This window comes from Pinus tabuliformis, chromosome 5_2 (assembly GCF_031772625.1).
Source record: "Pinus tabuliformis cultivar Carrire ecotype Pingquan chromosome 5_2, CPIR1, whole genome shotgun sequence".
NCBI lineage: Eukaryota > Viridiplantae > Streptophyta > Pinopsida > Pinales > Pinaceae > Pinus > Pinus tabuliformis.
In genome coordinates, this window is record NC_142306.1 from 583,704,692 (window position 1) to 583,723,179 (window position 18,488).

Consider the following 18,488-nt stretch of genomic DNA (forward strand, 5'->3'; position numbering starts at 1 on the left):
ATACATATAGAGATGCAACAGAAATAATACTTCATTTCATTCCTGTAAAATACTGAAATATGCTTACAAACAGAAATGGAAATAAACTAGCTAGGGTGATGGTAGCTTATCTCTGAGAAGAGATGTTATGGCTACATGCCTCTTAGCTGTGTTAAAATGAGGCTTGAAGGCTTATTTATTGTTGAGAAAGAATGCAAAACCCTAAACATCCAAAAACCTAACCCTAGAAGATGAAACACCAAATTGTGGGCCCCGTTTGGGTAAATTGGTACATCAACCTCCCAGGGTCATAACTTTGGCATACAATCTCAGTTTGACGTGCACAATATCTTGTTAGAAAAATATATCTGAGAACTACAACTTTGGTAAGAGAAACATCGAGCTATGGACCCATGTTGCTCCCAGATTTCCCAAAAAATGTCGTTTAGGGCCTCAAAACGGCTAAGGAAGTTCAGGACTCGAAAAAATGCTAAAAATAGTAAACTGTGCTACAGTTAAGGAAACTGAAAAGCTGAAAGAAACAATGGTGGGGGTGCAAGTGGACTGGGCGGGTGACCACCAATATCCACCTCGACATGATCAACATCGGATGCCACACAAGTTTTAGGTGGGCAACAAGTCTGGTTGTATTTACAAAAGGAACACCTTACCGGAGGCTATCGGAAACTCAGACCACTCCGGTATGGTCCTTACACCATTACCAAGGTTGTGCGAGACAATGCATTTGAGCTCAACATTCCCCCATTCCTTGGCCTACACCCAGTGTTCAATGTGGACCACCTTCAGCCATAGTTCCCACCATTACTAGACACATCTGACATTGTAGAACAACTCACACCCACAGAGTTAAATCTCGATTGCATGGAGCAAGCTGCAACTGATCGAATCATGGACACACAAATCAAGCACACTCACCAACATAATATCCAACTGTATCAAATTGTCAAAGCAGGCCAACTCCTTTGCCAGGGCAAGTGGCTCACTAGGGACCAAGTTCAGCAGAAGTTTCCTCATCTCATGGAGGAACTCAACACAATGGGGACCATTGCTTCCTAAGGGGGGAGGAATGATCCAGGTGGATATTGGTGGCCACCTGCCAAGTCCACTTAGACACCCACCATTGTTTCTTTCAGCTTTTCAGTTTCCTTAATTATAACACAGTTTACTACTTTTAGCAGTTTTTCAGGTCCTGAACTTCCAGAGCCGTTTTGAGGCCCTAAACGACGTTTTTTGGGAAAACTGGGAGCAACATGGGACCGTGGATTGATGTTTCTCTTCCCAAAGTTGTATTTCTCAGATAGATCTTTCTAACAAGATATTGTGCACGTCAAACGAAGATCGTATGCCAAAGTTACGATCTCGGGAAGTTGATGTACCAATTTACCCAAACTGGGCCCACAATTCGGTGTTTCATCTTCTAGGGTTAGGTTTTTGGATATTTAGGGTTTTCCATTGTTTCTCAACAATAAATAGAGATTTGAGCCTCATTGCAACATAGTTCAAAGGCATGTAGCCGCCACATCTCTTCTCAGAGATAAGCTACCATCGTCCTGGCTAGTTTATTTCCATTTCTATTTGTAAGCATATTTCAGTATTTTACAAGAATGAAATGAAGTAATTTCTTTTATGCATCTCTATATATATGGTTATATCTATAATTTGTTGCGTTCCTGTTTAAATCCATATCAACACATAATAACAATGCATATCGATATCAGATATATGTGGAAACCCATAAAGGGAGGAAGCCATGATTTTATTATTTTTTTTATGCAAAGGAAACTCCTACTCCCTATTACAACTGATTTTTTGTATGATCTAACCTACAGGAGGATGCTACCTCAATTTTCTACGAGCTACAACATGCAAGGAAGCTCCAACTCCTATATGTTTTATGTAGGCTACAATCCATAGGAGGCTCCTACCTTAGCCAACTCTGATTGGATATTTATCAAACCACAAATTAAAAGAAGACTACATCCCCCTATTGCAAATAAGAAACAACTATGTGTTGGTTTAATTGGTCATAAATTCTTCATATCTCCATCTTCATTTCTTCATGTTCTTCCCTTCAAATTTGCTTCACATAAGCTTGAAATGTTCCAGGTAACTAATTCATAATACCTCAATCAAGTATCCCACATTCTCCCACTCTCTAACGTCTACTTGCTTCCAAAAACACGATCTTTTATAAAGGAAGTTTTCTCATTGTTTGTATTCCACATAAGAATATGAAGTGAACATGCTTAACTCTTTTCCTTCCTCTCATTCATTTCCAAACTATTCATATCTTGAATATCATAACACAAAAATAAATAATCCATCCAATATTAATTTCATCGGCATGTAATGATTAAATGCATCAACCTAATGCCAACAACATGTAAAATTATAAGAATAACACATGAGCATTCATTCCTCATGATAAATAATAACATTTATCATTAATGCATCTTTGCAACATATTTTCCTTTGCCTTGGACTTGCATCACAACATCTTCATGTCATTGTCTCAACCTCCTTGAGTTTTGTCTTGTTTTTCTGTCATGGACTTTTCCCTTTGCTGTCATGGAGTCTTGCCTTTGCTTTCATGGAATCTTGCCTTTTCCTTGCATCACAACACTTTAGAATCACAACAAATCTTCGACATAGAAATTTCTGCAACATTCTTTCTTGCACATATTTTCCTTTGCCATAGCCTCGCATCATAACAATGCCAAGTATTCGCTCCTTTGTTCAACTTTGTTGCACTTTTGCTACTCTTTTACCTTTTCCACACTTTGGCTGCTCTTTTACCTTTTCTACAATTTTGCTGCTCCTTTTCCTTTGCTACACTTTTGGTACTCTTTTACCTTTGTTGCATTTTTTCTGCTCTTTTACCTTTGTTGCAGTTTTTCTGCTCCTTTTCCTTTGTTGCACTTTTGTTGCTCCTTTACCTTTGTTGTGATTTTTATACTTCTTTGTCTTTTCTTCCCGTGTGACTCTCCTTTTCCATCAATGAAAATAATGCCAACAATCTCCCCCTTTGGCATTGATGGCAATCATTGTGATCCTTGCTCTTCTTACCTCCCCTTTTAACGTCAATGGAAAGGGGGTTGGAATTTAATAAAACACCGTGACTACGTAACGCCACTAACATCCAATATTTAAAGCTATGGAAGTAACACTTTAAAGTACTATGAATCCCCTTAAGAATAAATTTGACGTTGATCTAAACTAAATATGATATTCATTTATGAATATCCTTATAGAATTCGTTTTCTAGAAACTAGATAGAAAGTTCAACAAAAACATTTTCCACTCTAATACAACTTTGGAGTACCATTTTGTAGCGAGAAACCACCAAATTTAAAATGTGTTGGAACCTCCATATTTTTTTTCTTATAAGTAGAATTAGCTCCTCATGATTTAGGGTTCGAGGTCCTCCTTTAAAATGATGAAAAAGTTGGCTACTCCCAAAAACATGTATGTTGTTGTCGATACATATTGAGGTTATGAAGATATGTCTTCTTGTAAATTTTAGATGTTCGGTAAGAGTGGCAGTTGCAAATGCAAAATCTCCATATTCCTTGGCTATGCAAGAAGCAACAAATCTTATTCTTCAACCATAAAGGCATCATAGATGGGATTTCCATGAAAATACCAACAACCGATGTTACATCCACATATTCCAATTGAGAAGAAATTCATCTTCATGATTTGAATATCAACACTCTATATTAACATGCTTTCAATGATATAAATATCCAGAAATTGCTTCAATTCCATAATGAACTCTTAGGGAATATGCATGATAGGGCACAAAACCTTAATTCATAAAACTATGTCTCGGAATGTATTAAAAACATTGCAAATGTATCAATTTCCAATGCTGCTTAATGTATTAACCTCCATGGCTTCTCAATGTATCAATATTCAAGGTTCCTCCAATATGCAATGCTCTAATAAACCAATAAAAGTTTCTCCAATATAAGCTTCTCCAAGACTGGTCCAACTGAATGAGTTGTTTATAAATGTTGCTCCAATATAGGCTAATTCAATGAATGTATTCCAATATAAAATGATAAACACAATAATAACGTTGCTGCCATATATGTATTGTGAACAAACATAAGATGTGCCAATGCTTTCATGTGCCAATTCTCTCAACAATATGTGCCACAACTTTCACGTACCAACACTTCAATATTATGGACCATAATATATGCCAAAGCTCTCAATTAATATGTGAGTTTAACGAAGATGGTTTTGGTCTTCAATACACAACTGCTATTAAACTAGATAATTCCTTAACTTCTCAACATATTTCAATGACAAACAAATAGTTCTAAAGCACACAACCCTAAATTATAAAACCACCATACAACAATGTCCTTATCATTCCAATGTTTTTCGAGATTTGCATCATTGCACAATGTTACACAACCTGATAAAGATTGTTATATATATGTTACCTTAAGCATTACACAACATTACCAAGTAATCCATATACAAAAACTCAACTCAAATTACACTCAAAAACTTTATAGTTTGCCATGGAATGTTAAAAAACCCCTTGTCAAAGCAAGAAACTCATACCCATTATTAAAATAGGTAGAGGAATATGATTCTTCAACAACTCCAATGAATAAATATGATTTTATTTAATCCCAACAAATTAGTTTCTGTAAATAAATTTCCGAAGAATAATAATAACACCATCTTAATAAACTCCAGGTTGTAATGGTGACTGTCCACGTCGATATGAGCTTCTGCACCATCAATAATAGGTATCAAGAGCCACTTTAGACTCTTGCTCATTCTCCATAGTTAGTACATCCACCTGAACTTCGAGCTTGTGGCAAAGACTTTTGTAATCAAAATCCTCCATCAGCGTCTCAATATTTTCCACTTTCATGGCTCTCTAACCAAACATAATTGTGATTGTTGTCTCTCCTCGATGCCGTGGTGATGGTCCAACTGTTATAAGTAAAGAAGCATAAACTAGAAAGCTCTAAAGTTGCAAGCCATGTTAGGAAATTTTGAAGGAACTTTATCATCATCTGCGGTATGTCCATTTTTTGGCTTTTTCATTACTCTCAACAACATCGAAATCTGCTTCATTTTCATCATATGGATCTTCTTCCTCAGATTCGTTGGAGAAGTCGCTTTGGCATTTACATCAAGTTTGGATTCCTTATCACTAGGATAGTCATTCATTGGGTTATTATCATCATTAAAATCATCAGTATTGACTTCAATCGGATAGTCATTAGAATCATCAGTATCAGATTCTATCAAATACGCAACAGGCTTGCGCAGCACCTGCAGTGAAATGCACAAGAGAATCATCAGTATCGACTTATATCAAATGCACCTGCGGTGAAATGCGCAACAGAATCATCAGAAAAGATGACATTCGTGGAAAGTATTTGGAGCACCAGGAGGAAAGCGATGTAAATGTTGACAATTTAGAGATTTCTTATTATTATAAGATTGAGAGCTCATTTCAAAATATTCATCACAACACGCAAATTCGGGCACTGAATTATTTAACGAAAACTGGATGCAAATTTCTGTAGTCCATGGTAAATATATGAAAGAAGGCAAGGTTCTGAAAGGACTGGACTGAATCAAACCTCATCATGAACATGCCTCTTTTGAGGATGGTGAAATTGTTGTTCTTGCTGTGAAATTTAGTATTTTTTAGGGTGATACGGGAGGTTTGAGAAGCTCAAACAATTGCGACGAGAATAAAGTTCTTTCCGGACACAACGTCTTACGAAAACATATATTTATTCATAAACAATGAAGGTGGTTCTGCGTGTGTCCTTGTTAACAATGAATATCTGTGCAAAACTATATAATATCAACCTCTTTATCTGGAAAAGACACAATGGAATATATGGTCGCACATTACATGCTTGGATTGCTCTTAGAGAGAAACTGGGTGATTAAGCTTGTATCTAGACATGACGCATAAAACATTAACGCACCCTAGGTAAGTCACAATACACTTCTTGCACGCCAATATTAATGTATGCTAATAATATACTTCAATCAACAATATGTTATACCACTGCCAATGCATATAACCTAACACCCATTGCCAATAATTGACCATGTCCTCTTTCCATTATAACGAATATTGACCATGACACTAGCAGATCCAGCATATAATGGAAAATGTTACACGCTCAAATTCTCTTAGACATAATCAAACTCAATGCACATCCAACGTTCATAAACCTCAATGCTCTTCTATTTGTTATATTAACACTCTCCTTTGTCCAACGTATTATAATATTTGGCACCATTGGAAAACACATATGAAGAATGTTGTATTGACAATAGTGGCATCATGGCATAATGATCTCTGCGCTATTGATCTATTGGCATTTCATAATCCTTTGAACCTGTGTCGTTGTTAGAATGGTGTGCTCGAATTCCAACATTACTTGAAATCAACCCACTATATCAATTCTAAATTAACATTAAGGCACCCATAAATGTTATTGAAATGATCCTTTGATACCATAATAACCTGCTCCAATACATGAATAAGGTTTCTTCAATCCCATTTAATGCACGTAAATTAATGCAGCTTCAATACAATTATCGCAACTCCGATGTATTAATTATAATAATGGTTGGAAAAGTTAATAATATACTGCAATGATATTATATTCATGTTGTTCCAATCCAACACCATATGTAAGAAAGTTGCAACGTTAATATAAATGAATTGACTTTCCAACACCCATATTTTGATGAAATTTCATACCTAAATAGTCACGCTGGATATTAAAATTATATGAACAATAATTCTGGGTCAAATAAAAGTCTAAATAATTCAAAAAAACATGCACTAAAATGAGCACAAAGAGGGAAAATGCCTTGCTCCAATGGCCTTACTATTATGACATAACTTACGATGATTATGCCAACGAATATATCTCTATCCACCTCCCGATGCGTTACCCAGTGAAGGTTAGCTCCATTCACAGTCATATATGCAAGGTACGAATGCACTGTCGTCATTGTACGCTCCTGCAATGTAATAAATGTTGCCTAAGAGTAACATTAATTTTCCATTGATATAACTCTGCCACCAACGCATTATCCTTGCCAATATAACAAGTGCTGCATGCAGCCGGTAGTCCCTGCCTATATAACCGAAAAATTAGCAAGTTGCCGATGCCAACGCTGTTGCAAGTGTGTGACAATTGTTGCTGTTGGCAAGCACTAATTGGAACGAATTGTCCAAAACGAAATTACTCGCCGATGCCAATTCCCCATTTCATTTCTTCTGTTACCAGACAGGGGCATATGGCCGGCTTGCCCGAGCAGAGTCCAGCTCTGTTTAGAAATTCTAGTAATTCATGCTCATAAGTTCACTCTATTACTGAGCATATTAAGAGATTCAGAATTTTGACAACCTCTCCTCAAAAATGTGAGCTGTAACTCAAATATACTCCATAATCATTGCGCAATACCCATCCAGTTACTGAGACTTATCCACAGCCAAATAACTCGACTGCAAATTTTATCCACAATATCAAAATGGACTCAAGCAATAAGCAAAGTAGAACATAAATCCTTCAGAAACAGTTTAAAATATTAAAGTTCAACTCAATGATGTGGGAACAAAAAGATGATCCTTCTAAAGTATTCAATTCAGACTTACTCATGCTCCAAAATAGTTTCAGGTGAATCCTCTCCAGCAAATCTACAAACCCGTGGAAAGCGAGTCTTTTTTATGATTTCCATGACATCAGAATTCCTCCAGAGCTCATCGCCATCTTTCTGGCCAGAAGTCAAATGGCTACAAATAAAGCAAAAGCTTGTCTGATGGAGAGTCATGCTAACTGATATTGAGCCCTGCAAAAGTATGATTGAATCAATATGTTTAATTGGAGAAATTGATCTAAACTCCTGTTAACTCAGAGACGTCATGTGCATTCAGCAATGACTAGGGTAAAAATCAAGCATTCTTAGGGGTGCAAAGCAAAAAACGTCATTGTCCATGTTTGGAACAGCAAATGCAACATCATAAAACATGAGAATCACTTTTTGACAGAAATGTGCCACACCTTGTTGCCAAGGTAACCCATCAGGCCCCTTCCAACACATGACACTTTGAGATTGCGTATATAATGCCTCAAATCGCTTCTCACCCAAACTGAGAGGAATATGCCAACCATTTGCTTGTTGGCAGCGAAACAGTAATTCATCTGGCCATAACTAGATCTATCGTCCACTGGAGGGCTATCTGGCATCGGAGAGAAAAACATAGTAGAAGCTGAAGGTGAATCTGCTGCACATGCAACATATTCATCATCTGAGTGCAAATATTTGATAGTATTATCAGAATCTGTCCTTCCTATAGATCTGCCCATCAACATTTGATCAGAAACACTGAAATTCCTCTGCAATTTTGGCTGCCTATTGGCAGAATCGTCATCCATTTTGGAACCCCAGCCTAGGACCTGAAATGATCTCCTATGGTAGAAAGGGTCGTTCTTCTGTGACCTTGAACCCTCAAAATCAGAATCCAAACTTATAATTGTGTCTACCATGTCCGTGGACTTTGCACAACCTGGTGATAAAGAGCTTCTAGAATTGGTACTGCCTTCACGCTGTGACTTATTGAGTGTTTTCCGAATAAGGCTAAGCCATTTGGCAGCAGGACCATTATTCTCTGCCCCCAGCACATTCCCTGCATTTAAAGGAACAATTTCCTGAAACCTGTAAAAAAGGCTTCTCCTGGTTACTGGTTGAAATATGGTTATATGACTATCACAATCAAGAGCGTGAATTGAAAAATTCCTCGAACATAACTTGCCCATCAAAAATCAGAAATTTTATATCTATATAGGCTTTCCAGAAACTCCTTAAATGTCAAACAACAGTATCATTTGTCCATACCCCAAGACATAGATATCCGCTGGAGGTGAGTTATTCAACCATTCTTCCAGATTCAAGCCATTTGAAGGAGCTTTGCCTCCCACATTCCATGTTGCCACAAATAACCTGTTTGCCCATTGAATTTTAACGACACTGGCAATCGGAACACAAATTCATTGACAAGCTGAACAAATGCAACACAGACTTCAAAATTTACATACCGAAAGTCTTGGACATCGGTGACTTGGGACATTTCAGGTTCCATTCTTCCGCGCTTAATTTTGTCCGGGTTCTTTTTCAACCACCTATCTGCAAGTAGAGTTAAAAAACAGAGAAAATTAAAATAAATAGAAAATTTAGGTTTGATTTTGACATGAGGAAGCTCAACGCTCAAATTTAAATCCATGCTTTTTATGTGTCCATGTTCTGCGTTTGGCTTAGGAGGTCCGCAACAGGCCAAACAAGAAGATAACCAACAAGCAGCAGATAACATGTAATCTCAATCTAAGGGTCTAGATTCTAGTACCTGCCCGACTTTTCCTAAAGACGTAGGAATCCTTATCAGAGCAACTTCGGTGCCTTTCAACGAACATTTCCTCATTATCTGTATAGCACGCAGATTAGAAGGAAGAAAAGCACTTAGATATGGTCGTCCATTAGGGAAACCTGAAAGAAGGCAGGGAAGAGATAAAGAAAAAAGAAAAAACTAGCATTAAACATAAGGGTAAGAATCACCTTTACTAGCGTAACCTTCTCCAATTTCATCTGCATGGAATTCATGAGCTTTAGTCTTAATATTGAACCATTTCTTAACTAATGTCTTTGACCAAGAGAACTGCGCAAAAGGAAACATGAATTCAACAATTCCTTCCACTGGATCCCTAAAAGCCTGCAATTTCTTGTCCCATGCAGTCAATCTAAAAGACATAAGCAAGGGCCTCAAACTGATTTGTCCACAATGAAATTACCTTGCTTTTCTTCTCACAGGCAGCTTTCATCGTCGCCTAGTGAACACTTAATACAGATCTCGATTAGCATCTAGATGTCAAAACCTATGCAAAACAGAACAACAAATCAGGGATTGAACTATGACAAAACTAGTTAATGTAGTTCAAGCATTTCATAAAATACAAAGCCTAAAACTCTGTGTTCCATTTTTATTTTATAGCAAAACCTAAATCGCCAAATAAAGGGGTGGATAAGCATGTTATTCATTAAATAAAATATTACAGAATTTTATATAAAAATCCTTGCATCTGCACCTGAAAGCTTCCATCACCAATGCATGATATTAAACGCTTCTCTGGCGTTGCTTGAGCATATCCCAGTGTTGCTCCTACAGACCAGCCTATCGATCCATACTGCATTTGGAACTCATACCTGCCAAACATACATTTAGCTCAACGAGCAAACAGCTGCAAATATAGAGACAAATATACTTGCGAACAGAGCACCATGAGAGTGACAAATAGAGCAGCATAATAGTAGGTCCCTCTCATCAGAGAACAAACATTTCTCTTTCATCACTCATTGCTGCCACTCCTGCCATTGTAGACTTCCGCTCTTAAGCCTATCCAACAACAATCTCACCGAAAACCTTCCTCCGCAGATGGTAAAGACTAATTTCATATTGTGTTTGGTGGCAAGAAATTGAAAGGCGGTGGTAGCCAGCTACCTGAGAGGTGGCAGACGGTGGTAGCCAGCTGCCTGAGAGGTGAGAGGTGGCAGCTATATAATAGACTTTGCATGCGCCTAAGTTTCATGTTTGTCACCACAATTTTCCAAACTTTGGATAAAATATAACTTGTCACCACATTTTTACATTGGTATAAGCGAAGCCTGCAATAAGAGGTCCTTTCTTGCCCAGCCAAAAACCTTCGTTAAAATTTTGATAGATGAAAATTGTCATTCTAAAACATTGGTTAAACGATGATAACGCCAAAAAAAACATGGTCAACGAATGAATTAATGTGCGGTCAACGATATATCGATCGCTATAGTCCCAGGCAGGGACTAATAACGTCGATATGTGAAACGAATATATAACGTTTTTGCCACCCTCTTTTGCGTGTGTTACATGATTTTATCATTCAATTATGGTGTTCTTTGATATGCTAAAATTTGATTAGCATAGCTGGAGTATCATAAGTGTCTGTTCCGAATTTAATATGTCCGTTATGAAATATTGAGTATCCTTTTTTGTCTAAATATCATTATATTTATTATGCCACTGCATCCTACCACGTCTTTCACATGTCTAACGATTCACATTAATTCTTTGCATTGCCTTACATGTGCCTTAGTTGATTTGTCCATGTCGCATTCCTCTTGTCTGTCTAGCCTCTGTCCAACTGTCAACCTACATTACAACTTAAGATTCATCATACCATTTGGATGCATGTTCGATTCACATGAATTTTCTTTACGAATACTCATTCTTCTTCATTCTTGTTTCTAACTTCTTTTTCGCCCATTATATCTTCATTAGTCATTCTTTTTTCTGCATATAGAATTTGTGTGTTTGTAGATAGCCTATTTATCTGCATCTAGTGACTGATGAGGAAATAATAATTTGGATTCTCCTCAAATTCTACCATAACCTTGTTTTGTGCTCATCCATACCACATCTTTTACATAAATTTCGACATGCCTCATGTGATTGAATCCAAAATTTTCAAACATAATGATGGCTCCAGAATTTGCATCTACTTTTGAGTCCCTGATCTCTGGAGAGAAAACGGTAGGATGAGAATCCAAATTTCTGCTATGACCTGAACATAGATGCACAACACAATGGGGGATTTAATTTTTCCCATGGCTCTTATGCATTAGGAATCCGCCAGTCCACATGAGCTTTGGAGGTCATGAATTTTGTAAAAATTCATTTTTCCCTTTTCATAGATTCCCAAATAGTGTCCATTGAATTCATTTGCTGGGAGTTTTCACACTTGACGATATTTTCTACCACCATATCTTGGCACATATATTGAACTGAATATTGAAAAGATATCATGTCCCCAAAATTTTTCCAAGATATTCTCTACCTTGAATATGAGGTTATGTGTGTTCAACAATTTTCTTCTTACAGGCTGCATTTCCAAGTTCCTTCTCCCTTCGTGCCTCCGGTTTCCTTTTTCATGCATATTGTCTTACAAATTTTAAATCGCATTTACACTTGTAGCATTGTCATAGGGAATGCGTGGATTTATTGAAGTGTGCCATGTTGAAGAAGAAAACACCTTATTACTGTGGTGAGGAAGGTTTGCCCTCCTAACCATGGAAAAGATCCTCTCTAGCCTCATCAAATAACTTGGGATGTATGTTTTGTCTTGCATAACTAATATATGAATTTGGAATTCATACATCGAGTGTGTCCCCTCTTAGATCCTCACTATAATGCAACAATATGTCTGGCAAGGCACGATTAGTCTGTTCATTATATATTAAGTAGTTTAAATGTAGCATACTTTGAGAATTGTCTTGACAAACTCATCTATATAGAAAATGCTTCTGTCATAATTCATGAATTTAGTCTTCTACTATTTGTTATTACTTCCAATGTATTCCTTAGCCTGCTCTCCCCTAAAACAATTCTGCTCTAAGTTAGAACAAGTTCTTCATTTATTCCATGAGAAGCTACCCCTTAGACCAATCTAGGTCACCAGTCCTTCTTTATTCTTCCTCTTCCATACTTTAGTGGACTTCGTGTTGTTATGAGTATCTTATTCATTCTTTATAATTGCTTCCATCTTCTGTCTAGATCACTTTAGGTTATATGGCAGTTTGCAATCTTTAGCTTTGTGTCCAAGGTTGCTACATATATAGCACTTTATTTCACCAAGATATGGTAGAAATGGTATGGTTTTTCTTGTGCTCTTCTTCACATAAAGTTTACATTCAACAACTTTATGTCCAAATTCATTGCACATATAACAATAACCATAGAAAGAGTTTATGTACCTGGTTGCTGATATTCTCCTTTGTTTGTTTTCTGGATAGTACCTTCTTGTTTGATGTATGTTTTGTTGAATAGTCTTGATCTTCTTGTTATTACACTCTATTGCTATGTATCCAGGTTCATAGCAATGGAAGCATGAGATATATTCTCTCCTTTGACATTTTCCAAAATTTCTAAATTCATCTCTAGGAGAAAATGGCCTTCTTGTATATGACAATTTCATTGCCTTATTTTTTGGTTCTTTATGTTTCTTCTTGTTTTTATTTGTTTCTTTACAAAACATGTTGTTGTTGGAGTCTTATTTTATAAGTATTTTTAGAGATCCTTCGTTATCTTTTATGGCTGCCTTTGATCTGCTGCACTTTTCTGAGACAACCTCCTCTTCTAGCTACTTATACAACATGATGTTTTCATTTAACTCCCTTTTATTGAATTGCACTCAACCTCTAACCTTTCACACTATAACTCTTTCACCTTGAGCTGACTATTCATGATCTCTTCTATTCTCCTTGCCTCTCTAATTTGTGTCTTCAGATTAACAATCACTTTCTTGTGTTGATGTTCTCTCTCATCAAATATCTGCACAAGTTTCTTTAGGCCTTTGTTTTCAATGTTCAATCTATCTATTTCTACCAATGCTAAGTCAAGCCTTGCTTGATGTTCAATTAATTTTTTATCTGTATATTCCCCATGAAAGTCAGGTACACTCACACATACATGCAAAGATTTCATTTAATTAAAAACTTTCATTTTGACAGGGATTTTTCTTCTTACTCTTTCTCTTTTCTTTTTTTGCACTGCTACTACTAGTCTGTCCTTCAAGCATGAGCTACAATCTATCCCAGATTTCTTTTACAAAATTTAAGTCTATTATTGTATTAAGATCCTTATTATGAATATTGTTATACATAGTACATTTTGCCATAGCATTCCATTATTTTTCTTCCACAGAGGGAGAGTCTTTGTAGTAACCTTCACATACAAGCTTCCATACACCAGCTCCATAAGCTATCAATTAAATTTTAACCTTATCTCTCCATTCATGAAAGTTTGATGTACTAAGCACATGCACACTTTGATAGTCCATTATTCAACTAGATCTACCTTCAAGCTATTAGGGTTACACTGAAGGAACCAACTCTCATACCAATTGATGAACACGACTAAACTAAGGGGGCAGGGTGAATCAATTTAGTATATTCATGAACATTAAAATCCTTTTCATTAATCTCATTAACTAAAACATTACATAAGAAACTTAACAAATAATGACTAGCAAATTGAATATGTGCACAAGAAGTAATAAACAAACCAAAGCATCACATCAACACATAATAACAACACATATTAACACGAGATATATGTGGAAGCCCATAAAGGGATAAAATCACTATTTTATTATTGTTGTGATGCAAAGGCAAGATCCTACTCCTTATTAATCTGATTTTCTCTAGGCTCCAACCTACAAGTGGTTGCTACTTCAATTTGTCGCAAGTTGTAACATGCAAGGAAGCTCCAACTCACATATGTTTTCTGTAGGCTACAATGCGTAGTAAGCTCCTACCGCAACTAACTACAACTAGATATTTATCAACCCACAACTTGAAAGGAGACTACAACCCCCTGATGCAAACAAGAAGCAACATTGTGTTGGTTTACCTGGTCATAAATTATGCATATCTACATCTTGATTTTTGCCTATTCTTCCCTTCAAATCTTCTTCACATAAGATTAAAATGTGCCAGGTAACTAATGCATAATACCTCAATCAACTCTTCCACATTCTCCCACTCAATAACGTCTACTTACTTCCAAAAACAACATCTTTTATAAAGGAAGTTTGCTTGTTGTTTGTATTCCACATAACAATATGAAGCGAACACGCTTGACTCTTTGCCTTTCATTGATTTGTTTCCGAACTCTTCATATCTTGAATATTAGAACACAAAAATAAATAATCCATCCAATATTAATTTCAGCCACATGTAATGATTAAATCAATCAACCTAATGCCAACATCATATAAAATTATAAGAATAACATTTGAACATTCATTCCTTATGTTCAATAACAACATTTATCATTAATACATATTTGCCTTTGCCTTTGCCTTGGACTTGCATCACAACATCTTCGTGTCATGTCTCAACCTCCTTGAGTCTTGTCTTGTTTTGTTGTCATGGATTTTTGCCTCTGCTGTCATGGAATCTTGCCTTTGTTGTCATGGAATCTTGTCTTTGTCTTGCATGACAACACTTCAACATCACAAGAAATCTTCAACATAGCAATTTCTACAAGATACTTTCTTGCACATGTTTTTCTTTGCCATAGCCTTGCAACAAAACAATGCCCAGTCTCTGCTCCTTTGTTTTTACTTTGCTGCACTTTTGTTGCTCTTTTACCTTTGTTTCTCGTTTACCTTTGCTGCACTTTCATTGCTCCTTTGCCTTTGCTGCTTCTTTGCCTTTATTGCATTTTTGCTACTCTTTTACCTTTGCTGCACTTTTGTAGCTCTTTTGCCTTTGCTGCACTTTTGTTGTTTCTTTGTCTTTGATGCCCTTGTGCTGCACCTTTGCCATCAATAACAATAATGCCAAAAGTTGGGACTTAAATTTCTTCTTTTTACAAGTGCAACAATGAAAATGACCTTATAATGATGTAGAATCTAATGCTGATCATGTCATTGATTATAGTTAGCATTAATTTTCTTCAATATATCGTTCACATATTATTAGATTTGTTAAAAAAAATTAACAACTTTGTTTATCTACTTCTAAGCATGGGATGACTCGTCCTCTATTGATGCAAGAGAGATAGCTATCTATCATCGGGGCTATTGGCTAGAACCTTAAACACCTTTAAATGTAAAACTTCCAAAAAAATTATTGCTATTGTGTTGGACATAATGAAGTCTTTGATGCCATTTATATGGGTATCTGAAGTCATACATTTAGAATTATTTAGTATATAATTCTAAACGACTTTCTATACTAAATAATTAAAAAATCCAATATATAATTCTAAACGAATCTATACGTATCAAATAAAACAAGAGGGGCTACGACGTAGCAAGTCCCTGCCTCTGGTTGAAATTTGCTGTATGATCCTAGAATTGTACCCTCGAGGTGGAATTTTGTAGGTTGGATGCGTTGAGTTTCGGTATTGCATGTGCAAAGTTTGAAATAAGTCAGCGACTAGATTTGTACCCTCGATGTGGAATTCTATAAATTGGATGTGTTGAGTTTCGGTGATGCATGTACAAAGTTTGAAATAGGTCAGCCAGAATGTCTACTACGCTGAGAAAAGGATTAAGTCACATGATAGGACTTTATATATATTAGCATGGCACAGGTAGTGAAACGTTGTGCCGAGTCATTCATTCTATTAATCATGTGATTACTAGTCAAGTCCAATTTTTCACCTGGGTTAAACTAGTTGTATACCTGGGTTAAACTAGTTATATACGAGCCTAACATCGTTAACTATAAGTAAATATGAAACAAGGATCATAAATAAAGCAACGATGGTGGAGGAGACGTGGAGTTTATTGTGTGGATGCATATTCTGGCTCCTACGTGCAAGTAGAATCGGAAGGCACTATGGCGGAGATTTCTATGGATGTTGATCGCGCGGAGAACAAAACGATTTTAGATACCAGGTTTGAAAACATACCTGGCCACATCAAAGGCCATGGTATATTTATTCTTAACAGATTTGTTTTAGAATTGTTGTTTCTGACCCACTCCTTTGTTGTAGCCCTCATTTAGAATAGAGGATATCTCGTTTCACTGAGTGAACGGACCTGCTGCAATACACCGCAGGCACATTCTGGACAACAAGTGTGTGTGTTATAACAGGTTGGGAGGTGTTGTCATTGGCATGCGAAACAACTCAATTAGGAGGGATTGTCGGAGCTGGAGCTATTCTTGCTTTCTCGTTCGTCACATAATATATGTCTTTAGTGCTTGCAGACTGCTACGAATCCCCGGATCCAGTCACTGGAAATTGTGCCATTGCATAGTTTAGTGACTCAGAAATTGAATGGCCCACCACTATTTTTAAAAGGCAGCATGGCAGTTGTGCATGAACGTTATATTGTGTCATGGGCAGGAAGTCTCACAGCATTGTTGCTTACCACCACGTAGCCCAATGTGTAAAGAATCCTCTAACGCTCATTTCGAAACATATTATTGCAACGCCACATTAGAGTTTATTTTATCACTAACCATCCACGTTTCATTTACTTCAAACACGTAGCTTTTATGTTTTCAAATGTATGCTGAGTAAATGTATCATTTACAAGATGTTTCATGCCTGCGCTAACTCCATGATAAAAAACAAAATGGGAGGGTCCTAATTCATGGTGCCAGAATTTCATTTCTCCTGAGATCTACCCTTGTTTGAACCAGAACTATAAGTTCGTGAAGGGAAAGCCAGTTTATGAAGCCAGTAACAGCCAGAACTGAAAGCAGAATGTAATAGCCAATTCGCTCGCCAGTCGGACTTCCTCCCCGAAAACCCCATTCTCTACACACACAAAGAAAGCGCAGATGCCACCATGCAATTCGCCTATGGAAGGATAGGGAAATCGTCCGTCTGGAAGTGCGTTTTCAGGGGGAAGACGATGGCGGTCACTGTGAGAAAGCAAAAGGGAAAAATCGGAGATATCCGGACAGGGCTCAGACAAATTTACAATGCCCACCACGCTAGCATAGTCAAGCTCTTGGGAGGCTGCTGCGAGGGACAGATCGTATATCTCGCCTACGAATACGTCAAGGGATCGAGCCTTGCGGACTGCCTGAGGGGCAGCAAGGTGCCCGGATTCACGATCCTCGGTTCCTGGATTTCTCGGATGCAGATCGCCGTAGACGTGGCGCAGGGGCTCAAATACATGCACCACGACGGCAACATAAATTACGTCCATAATTACATAAAGTCCAGCAGCATTCTCATGACGGAGCCTGGTTACAGAGCGCGGATCTGCCATCTGGGCGCCTCTTATCTTGCTGGGGAATACGATGCCGGCGGCATTTTTGATACACAAAGCGATTCGAATGCGAATTTCCAGGCCAGAGCTTTGCATAAACATTCCAGCCTGAAAATTACTGGCACACAGGGGTAACGTGTCAACTTCACTTTAACTCCGTCATTTACAGAAACAATCTCAAAGGTACCATACCTCTGCTACACCACCACAGTTCCATCAAATGCTGGAGGGAAGTACAGCTAGGTGGGAAGGGAGCAGAGGAGCGCCTCTGGGATATGGTGGACATGCAATGTCAAGTGTTATTCTGAGAAAGCACTCAGAATAGCTCTAAGATGCAGGACCATTTTGAAGCAATGAAACCAGAAGCAGCTCATGTTACAAGACTAGATCCTTTTGTTAGAAGCGCCTAGAGGGGCGGGCGAGTGACAGCCACCTGCTAGACATGCCAATCCATATCTGGCAGCATAACAGGGCTACACCAAACTCTCATTTAGCAAGTGCATAAATGCAGTCCCATAATCCCCACCAGAAGCAAATGAACAGAGAAGAACAGGGGCATCGCAAGTTTCATCCTCCATGTTTCTATCACTCTGCAGATCCTCCTGATAAAGCTTCGGTAGGTAATTTCTTTCCTCTCTCTTTTTAAGCCAGTTAAGC

General features: G+C 37.4%; 1 protein-coding gene across 1 annotated transcript; it reads right to left on the minus strand.

The window, feature by feature from the left end:
* Positions 1-4,983: 4,983 nt before the first annotated feature.
* Positions 4,984-9,884, minus strand: LOC149160336 (type I inositol polyphosphate 5-phosphatase 4-like). Its single transcript, XM_089434586.1, has 11 exons — positions 9,855-9,884; positions 9,622-9,721; positions 9,413-9,490; positions 9,108-9,195; positions 8,908-9,012; positions 8,073-8,727; positions 7,667-7,860; positions 7,476-7,516; positions 7,296-7,351; positions 6,913-7,029; positions 4,984-5,304 (listed from the first exon to the last, which is right to left on the minus strand). The coding sequence occupies exons 1-11, from the start codon at positions 9,882-9,884 to the stop codon at positions 4,984-4,986; spliced, it is 1,785 nt and encodes a 594-aa protein (XP_089290712.1).
* Positions 9,885-18,488: the final 8,604 nt, after the last annotated feature.